Here is a 9,960-nt window from a genome sequence, read left to right as displayed (position 1 = left end):
ATATATATATATATATATATATATATATATATATATATATATATATAATAAATTATATGACTGAGACTTAATTAGGAATACAAAAGAAACATTAATAGATGATGGATCTAAAATAAAATATTTGATAAAGTAACCTGAAATGATCCAGGTGGGAAAAACTGAGGAAAAAGTAAAGAATAAAATTTAAAATATATATAACCTTCTATCTGATTATAAACAGAAAACAATCAAATGGAAACCATAAAATGAAAACCATAATCACCTATGACTGATAACACTCTTCATATATAAGTGATAATATTTCGGTGTATTTGCTTTGAGGGCCTTTCCTTTACCTATTTACACATAACTGACAGCACACTGTACATATACAAGCTGTGAGTTTTTATAATAGTCTCTATATGCTGCAAAAAGGAGTTTTTTGATAAAAGGTAAGAGTTACACTCCTCCATTGCAGGTGGGATTGCAAATTGGTACAACCACTCTGGAAATCAATTTGGAGGTTTCTCAGAAAAATTGAAAGAGATCTATCTAAAGACAAAGCTATACCACTCTTGGCAATATACCCAAAAGATGCCCCATGATGCCACAGGGGCACATGTTCTACTATGTGCATAGTGGCCTTAGTTGTGATAGCCAGAAGCTGGAAACAACCAAGATGCCCCACAACAGAAGAATGGATAGAGAAAATGTGGTTCATTTACACAATGGAATACTACTCAGCTATTAAGAATGAGGACATTCTGAGTTTTACAGGTGAATGGATGGAACTAGAAAATATCATCCTGAGTGAGGTAACTCAGACCCCAACGGACATGCATGGCATGTACTCACTAATAAGTGGATATATTAGCAAAAAAAAAAAAAAAAAAAAAAAACACCTCACAGAATACCCAAGATACAATCCACAGAACTCAAAAAGCTCAAGAAGCTGAAGTGCGCAAGTGAGGATGCATTAGTCCCAGTTGGGAGAGAGAAGACAGTAGTCACAAGTGGGGAGGGGGGGGGACCTAGGAGGGAAAGTGGACAGGGTGTCAGGGGCAGTGGGGAGTAGAGGGGAACCTGATCTGGTATTGGATGAGGGAAAAGGACTGAAGCCCTGAGGGCCAGCAGAAAGAAAGTAAACAGGTAACCTTAGGAAATAGGAGGTTAGGTGGACCACCCAGAATGCACCAGAGACCTGGGGTTGAGAGACTCAAAGGGAGTGATCTTATATGAAATGCCCGAAAGTAGAGAGAGGGAACTTATAGAGCCACCTCCAGCAGGCATACAGTGAGAGATGGGATTCCAAACAAAGTCCTGTCCCATGGGAGAGTTCAGCAAGAAGGTACTCACCATAGAAAAAGGTCAGAACTTACTTTCGGACTGCCTTGCCTTTTTACAACTAAAACAAATTCCTGTTCTAAGGAATCAGGTATTCAGGGGAAACCTACTTACCACAATATCTTCAGGAAATGTGTCTCTGCTGAAGGAGCCATCATCAAACATGACCTCATAGAAGGTTTGAGATGTCACATCTATCACTCTGCAGCTGTAGTACCGAGTATTTCGATGCTTTGTAATGACTGTCTGACCCACAGAAATGGCTTTCTCACAAGTTTTGGATTTCTGTGAGATGGAAAAAAAGGGGAAAAAAAGAGACAGATATGAAAAAAGAACAGAAAATAAAAAGTATTTACTTGGGAAGCAAAAACTGACCTTGTCAAGATTTAAATATTTTAAACAGTATGAAAGAATAATTTCAAATATAAAGACTACAGTTAGTACAAAAATAGAGCATCTATCCTTTAACAGGTATCAAAATTGATCTACTATTAGTCACTACTTACTAACACATAATAACTTATGTGCTAATGTCTTATGTGCTTCGTTGTCTGATATTTTGGTGTGAAATAGGATAGAAATTATGTTTCTTTTGTGTATAATTCTGCCTCTGTGGCTTGTCTTTGGTACATCTGAGCCCAACTCTTTAATTCCCTATGGTTTTCTTAAACTACTTTGAAGCAATGTACATCATGGTATTCATCATCTAAATACTTCAACGTTACTTTCTAAGAATGAGATATTCTGTTATATAATCACAGTTCTAGATAGTGATCAACTAGAAGAAAGTGAACACTAGCATGACACTTTAATCTGTCACCTGGATTCGACTGACCTCATAATGACCTTAGTGCTTTCCTTTCCTCTCCCCCAAAACTTTGAAGGATCCATCCTTCACTTGTTTTCTTTATCTGTCCCATCATTTTAGACTCGTTTAAATTAATTTCTATAGATCTTCTTTAAAAAAAAAAAAATGGATGCCGGGCGTGGCGGCGCACACCTTTAATACCAGTACTTGGGAGGCAGAGGCAGGCGGATTTCTGAGTTCGAGGCCAGCCTGGTCTACAAAGTGAGTTCCAGGACAGCCAGAGCTATACAGAGAAACCCTGTCTCGGAAAAAAAAAAAAAAAAAAAAAAAGGTACTGATACTTTAGAAAGATAAAATTTCTCCTGCTTTTCAATAGATATCTGTGTAATATTTCCCTATGATTATATACAGTACTGTACCATACTATATTCTTTTCAGGATTCTTTCCACCTGAGGATGCATGATGTTTGCATGTGTCTCAATGTTACTTTTGAGTCTAAATCAAAGAATGACCCAATTTCTCTACTTTTCTCTTATTTTAATATACAATATATGGGACATTTTCTTACTATGGAGAAACATCATGATCCTTATACAAGTCTGGTTAGATTTAACATCCAATAATGAATCTCACTTATTCTTTATGATGATGGTGCCACATGCTGATCATCCTGCTCATTTGATCAAGTTAAGTCCACGAGGCAGATTAAAGTGTCAGTGTTCATCTTCTTGAAGGATTACTGTCTGGAGCTGTGATTATATAAAGAAAATCTCATTCTTAGAAAATTTACTAGATATCACTTGGTATTTGATATGGGCATCTCCTATGTTCTCTTGCATCTACTTACTTACCTACCTACCAAACCTATCAGCATGAGCTGATTAATCCCTTATCCCTAATTGTATATAAGTCCTATTGTATTTTATTAATTGTTGCTCACATCACCTCACATTTGCCCAACATAAGAATCTTTAAATGTATATATGTATCTTCTATCTATCTATCTATCTATCTGCAGTTCTTTGCTATACGTCCTGAAAAGTTTTACATCTTCTCTGTAATTAATGATTATGGTTCATTTCACAGGTCAATGGTTCCTTATGACTTTTATGTACTGTCAAGATAAGATTAAAGCAGTAATGTAATTGTACTGAAGTCTAATTGAAGAATAGGTAAGTAGGAGCTATCACGACTATACTTCAAAACCCTAGAGCTACCTGGAGAGGGTCAGGAGCAATTAATTTCAAAACCTACAACTTTATTTGTTATTTGTTTGTCTGTAATGTTTCATAAGGAAATGGCCATATAGAATATTTAAGGTATATGATATGTTCCTTTATAAAGATACCGCACATAAATTACCTGAAAAGTCTTGTTTTCTTTTTCATCATCTTTTGTAAAATGGTTAGCAGCCTAAACCTGACTAAGCCACACACCAGAGTGAAGAGGAGGCAGAGCCTCTAGAGCTCTTAAATCCAATTTCAATAGAATCACATTTAGCCACAGGGCACTGCAGTATTAAAATGGGATATATGGTCCCAAGCATACTGTTAGCTCTATTCAAGTTTGGAGTTAAGGGTTCAACAAGTACTAGAGCATATAAGTTGAACAGTCAGTCACCTGCCATTTATGATTACAACAGATTGTGCATGGAACTAAAATTAGGTTTATTATTTTTAAAACAAGAAAATGCTTATATTATTCATATAAGATTGCAGAACCAACAATCATAGAAGAAGTTTTAGTATACAATCTCACTTTTTCATAGTTATCGGTTTTTATTGGCAGATTCTAAGCACGAACACTGATCACTATGGTTCTAGAGGTCAGAATCTTATTATATCACAAGATATATTCAGAATCACTTAATGGGGTAACATTATTGACTTCTCACTGTAAATGGCAAAGGCCATAGTAATGTATATATTACTACTAATTTTTTAGTTTGGTAATGTGTGGTTGTTACAGAATACAATCTTTTTGGTTAAAGGACATCAACTAACTAAGAAAAAGGCATGGGTGTCTCCTATGCAACCTGTAACTTCACATAATGGAAAATAACTTTAAAATAAAGAGCTCATAACAGCAGTTCGTCCATTTGAACATTCTCACACATCCACACAATTCCCAGCCACAAATGTCAGCAATCTCTAAAGACACTAGTAGACACTGGTGGAACCATTTCAAAAGGCTGGAAGGTTGCTGTGTGAGTAAGATACTTCTACAAGTCAACAAGGATAATTTTGGCACCTGCTCATAAAAGATCATTAGTGGGTCCATATGACAGAGATGTATTTTTTACATGTGTGAAGTTGTCAAATAATAAAAGTCCTTCCATTTAAATAAAAAAAGAGTAGAAGAGAAAAATATTAATAATATTAATAGAGACAGGAAGAGCATGTAAGGATACAAATCTCTATATTGCCCTAATCCTTTTAAGATTTTAAGTCAAGGGAATGGTTTCATTAACCAAGGAAAAGTTAACTAAATTATAGTTTAAATTCATGTTATCTACATACAAATTCTATTTTCTTAGAGGAACTTGTCTTTATATATATATATATATATATATATATATATATATATATATATATATATATATATATAAAACTTATTATATTACACACACACACACACACACACACACACACATATATATATATATCAAATTGCTCTATTTTTCCTTTATATAATCTATTGCAATATATTCTCCTGACATTGAGAGCTATACACTTTCATAGTCATATTCCACTGATCTTGCAGGGCCTCCGGGTTAGACCTCACTTATCCTGTGTTAGGTAGAAAGAAGCAAAAGTTCCTGGCCATTTTCCTTTTACAACGTTACTGCTATTTCTTTCAGGAAAGATTTAAATAAATGTGTATCATTGTATACAGAATGCACTGCAGATTTTAGGAGGTACTTTTCACGTTATTCTACTTGAAATGATCTTCTGACACACTGGACACATGAACAGCACAATCTATATACAACTACTATTCAGATACCTGTACACAGATCCGAAAAAAAACGAATGGATATTAAGAGTTTGACTCATGTTTTTTTTCACTCACTCATTCAACTTACTATAAATGCTGTGCTTAGTGAATACCAGAAACTGAAGGGTTCTGAGCAACTATGTTTAAATAACAGTTCTCAATTCCTAGTCTTAATTATGCTACAGTCTGCAAATGTCAACACTCACAAGGTATTAGAGACCTGTGACAGGTCCCAGAAGAAATTCAGATAAAGTGTCAGCAAATGGGAGAGCAGATCTTACCACATTTGAGTTGACTCTATGTCTGAAGCATGTGATGTTTACCACGTAAGGCCAGTCATCGGGCTCCATGAGCACTCCAGCAGCATGGGCACATGTAACATGGAATGAAGCTGGGCAGCGGCCATAAGAACACTGGATGCAGGCTCCAGAAACCTTTTTAACCCGGTGTCTACAGAAGATGCATTTCTGAAGGATTAAAACAGAGAATATAACATTCATTCATCAAAGAATAATAGTTGTTAGATGAACACAAATTCTGATTCTGGGGCCTTATCACCAAGAACATAGAGAGAGAGAGCATACCATAGAACAAAAACAAGATCCTCACAATTTTAAACATTACTTTATAACTTATCTTGGTATTTCTCAAAATCACTGCTCTCTGTTTTGAAACAGCACAGAAGGAAAAGGAGCTGTTAGAAATCACGAGAAATTCTGACCAGGCTTTAGGATTCTGACATTAGGAAGCGGCTGGGGTTGAGATGTCTTTTCCTTACTGGCTGCTCTTTCCTGACAAAGACTTACAGAGAACTTCTATCTTCCTTTAAACAGAGCTATCAGCTCAAGGGTGGGAAGTGAATCAATGTCTTCAGGGAAGCTCACAGTGATGTTGTTTGTTTGATATATCATCATACTAAGTTCCCCAGGTTAGCTCTGATTTTGATCTGTAGGCCAGGAAGGCCTTGATAGTGTGACTCTCCTATTTCAGCCAGAACAGTTTGCATTACAGGACTCTGTTACTAGGCTTGGCTCCCTAAAGTCTTAAGTGGCAACCCCATGCTCCACAGGTGCAAAGGGAACTTAAGGATAATAAGATTATAGTCATTTGAGAGGGGGAAAGTATAGAAAGACAAGGCAGACCACTGATGCCTTGAGAAAGAATGAGAAGGCAATGTCTGGGCATCAACTAATACAAGAGATTCAAGAAGTTAAATGAGGATTCTGAGGGAAGAACCCCTGTGGGTGCTTTAGAATAAGTTTTCCAAATTGCTGACTGCCAGAAAACAACACAAGTAGAAGAAGCGGACACTGATACCATGGGCTTATCACCTATGTCATTCCTTACATTTCTCCAGGGAAGGAACCTGGAACTGCTCACTATTTCATTGAATAAACAGATTCCTTCAAATGAACTTTAGTCAAATTTAATGACCTGTTTCTTCTAAATCTCAACAGACACATTACATGCCTCAACGAAACGACACTGGAGCATGACTCAGAGCCAACAGGAAGTCAATAAACAGACATAAGAACATTGAAAACTCTGAACATGCATTTATATTTTATGACATAGTCTCAGTGATCCTGAGGCTGGTGCTCCACATATCAGGTCTTAAGAACCTTTGGGTTGAAAGGCTACAAAATATAAACTAGCAACAATATTGACACACTTTTAATTCAAAGGAATTAAGGAAGTATAAGCTACTCCATCTGTTGTACAATGCCTAGAGATGAGCATACTTAGAAGAATGTTTTACAGAGTACTGTACTTTGTTAGGGAACTGGATTCTCATACTTCTTCCTGAGGCACACGCCACTGAGGGCACTAACAGACTGAGGAGGTAATGAGGCCTTGTAATGATTTACTTGAGCATATAGCTTGGCAAAGGACATCAAGAAATGATGAGTTATGAAGTAGTTGGAGGTTCAAAACACCTTGTCTTTTCCTATTTATGTGATTTATAATAAGATTTTGTTATTTTGCCCGTTTCTTTTTCCTTCTGCAAATATCAAGGTCATTCTAAAACAGACATAAATATCTTTAAAAAAAAAATTACTGTTTCCTGGTGTTCCATATAACATCTCAGACCAGGACAAAACTGTATATCTTGCTCCAGGGCCCAGCCTGAGGGATATGCCTCCTCTTCCTTTACTTTCAAATACCCAGTCCCCAAATCTAGTCCTAGTTGCCCATCCACTGCCTGTCTAACCTGTGCTTGCACTGGCCACAACCTATATAAGCTCTGGACTGGGGAAAATCCTGTATGATAGCATAGAACCACAGGTACCAACTGACATTATCCCTTTTGAATGTCATCCAACTTTTCAGCTAAGCCAAGTCTGATGCATCTTGCACCAGGGCTACCCTGGTAAGTCTTCTGGAACATCCACTCTCAAATGCTAGATATAGTCCAGATTTCCAATCCAGTGAATAGGCCAAGTCTCTGCTCTCATAACCCACAGGCTTTGGACAGGAGGCACATCCTGTCTTCCAGGATAGAGTCCTTTGACACCACATTCAACCTTCAGGATCAAGCTTCTCACTTAATATGTATCCTATCACAGCATACTATGTCTACATCAGACAGAAAATTAACAAAATAAATCCACATGCTCAAGTTTAACCACAAAAATAAAAACATTGTGAATAATCAAAATAGATGTGTCCTCTTAAATGCAGTCCTACAGAAGGAAATATTTGCCCTTGAAAATTACCACGGCAAACCTCCTAAGTATAAAGATTTTTTTCTTAAAAAAGAGAAATTATAGACTTCAAAGAATGCAACGAGTTTAAAGAAGACAAAAGAAAAAAAGAAAAACAAAAGAGCTCAAAAACGTTAGAGAATGAAATTTAAGAGCATAATACCTGAATGGTGCTCAAGATAATACAAAAATAACATTGGATTAAATGACAAAGACAATGTAAGATTTGGCAAGATAATTTGATTAAAAGATGGAAACATTGAAGAAAACTCATGGTGGAATAAAGAAAGAATTGGAAAACGCAATCAGAAAACTCAAGGAAAAGACTTAAGTAGAAGAGGGATCAGATAGTACAAGCAAAGAATATGGAAATTTGAATGAAGGAAATTGTCAGATACAACGAAAAGATTAAATCTTTGAAACCACAGGATCATAGAAGAAAATATCCCCAAAATAAGAAAAGACATTTAGATACAGATATAAGAAACAGAATACCAAATAGATAAAAAAGAAATTCTCCACTGGATAACACACTTAAACATAAACCATACAGAAGAAAGAGTATTAAAAGCTGCTTAAGAAAGAAGAAACATATAAAAGAAAGCCCATCAGAATAACTGCTGATTTCTCAATGGAAACTTTGAAAGCAAGGGAGGAGGAGATTTCCTAAATAGGCTCTAAGATCAACAATTGGTAAATGAGAACTCATGAAACTGAAAAACCTCTGTATTGTAAAGGATATAGGTCAAATCTATAACCTACAGATTGGGAAAAAATATTTACTAACCCCACATTCTATAGAAAGCTAATATCCAAAATATATAAAGAACACAAGCAGCTAACCTGTTTAAAAAAGAAAAAAAGGTAAAAAGAAAAAAAAAAAAAAAACAATCAAACACTGGAGTACAGAACTAAACAAAGAATTCACAACAGAAAAATCTCAAAGGGCTAAGAAGTAATTAAAGAAATGATCATAGAGAAATTACCCAAGGAGCTGAAGGGGTCTGCAACCCTATAGGTGGAACAATATGAACTAATCAGTACCCCCAGAGCTCGTGTCTCTAATTGCATATGTAGCAGAATGTGGCCTAGTCGGCCATCATTGGGAAGAGAGGCCCCTTGGTCTTGCAAACTTTTATGCCCCATACAGGGGAACGCCAGGGCCAAGAAGTGGGAGTGAGTGGGTAGGGGAGCAGGGCGGGGGGGAGGGTATAGGGGACTTTTGGGATAGCATTTGAAATGTAAATGAGGAAAATATCTAATAAAATAATTTTTTTAAAAAAAGAAATGTTCAAAGTACTTAGTGATCAGAAATACAAATCAACACAACCCTGAGATTCCACCTTACACCAATCAGAATGGCTAAGATCAAAACCAGGTGCCAACACATGTTGGAGAGGATGTGGAGAAAGAGGAACACTCCTCTATAGCTGGTGGGATTGCAAAGTGGTACAACCACTCTAGAAATCAATCTGGAAGTTCCTCAGAGAATTGGAAGTACATCTACCTAAAGAGGACCAGCTACACCACTCTGTGGCATATATCCAAAAGATGCTCCATGATGCAACAGTGGCAAGTGTGCCACTATGTTCACAGTGGCCTTATCTGTGAAGGCCAGAAGCTGGAAACAATCCAGACGTCCCACGACAGAAGAATGGATACAGAAAACGTGGTTCATTTACACAAGGGACTACTACTCAGCTATTAAGAACGAGGACATGGGCTGGAGAGATGGCTCAGCGGTTAAGAGCACCTACTGCTCTCCCGAAGGCCCTGAGTTCAAGTCCCAGCAACCACATGGTGGCTCACAACCATCTGTAATAGGACCTAATTCCCTCTTCTGGGGTGTCTGAAGACAGCTACAGTTGTATTTACATCCAATAAATAAATAAATCTTTTTTAAAAATTTTTTTTATTATTACTTTCTTTATTTACATTTCAAATGCTACCCTGAAAGTTCCCTATACTGCCCCCGCTCCTGCTCCCCTACCCACCCACTCCCACAACTTGGCCCAGGCATTCCCTTGTGATGGGTCATATAAAGTTTGCAAGACCAAGGGGCCTCTATTCCCAGTGATGGCCGATTAGGCCATCTTCTGCTACATGTGCAGCTAGAGACACAAGCT

The 9,960-nt window shown here is 36.9% G+C and overlaps 1 protein-coding gene across 2 annotated transcripts in view; it reads right to left on the bottom strand.

The window, feature by feature from the left end:
• Positions 1-9,960, bottom strand: part of Kdm4c (lysine demethylase 4C) — a 150,955-nt gene that overhangs the window by 22,696 nt on the left and 118,299 nt on the right. For both annotated transcript variants that reach the window (XM_021199596.1, XM_029539771.1), the window contains exons 18-19: positions 5,411-5,596; positions 1,438-1,608 (exon numbers count right to left, since the gene is read on the bottom strand). In XM_021199596.1, the coding sequence (XP_021055255.1) occupies positions 1,438-1,608; positions 5,411-5,596 (357 nt within the window). The remainder of the gene's footprint in view (positions 1-1,437; positions 1,609-5,410; positions 5,597-9,960) is intronic.

This window comes from Mus pahari, chromosome 6 (genome assembly GCF_900095145.1).
Source record: "Mus pahari chromosome 6, PAHARI_EIJ_v1.1, whole genome shotgun sequence".
Lineage (NCBI taxonomy): Eukaryota > Metazoa > Chordata > Mammalia > Rodentia > Muridae > Mus > Mus pahari.
This window is presented reverse-complemented; position numbering and strand designations above follow the sequence as displayed.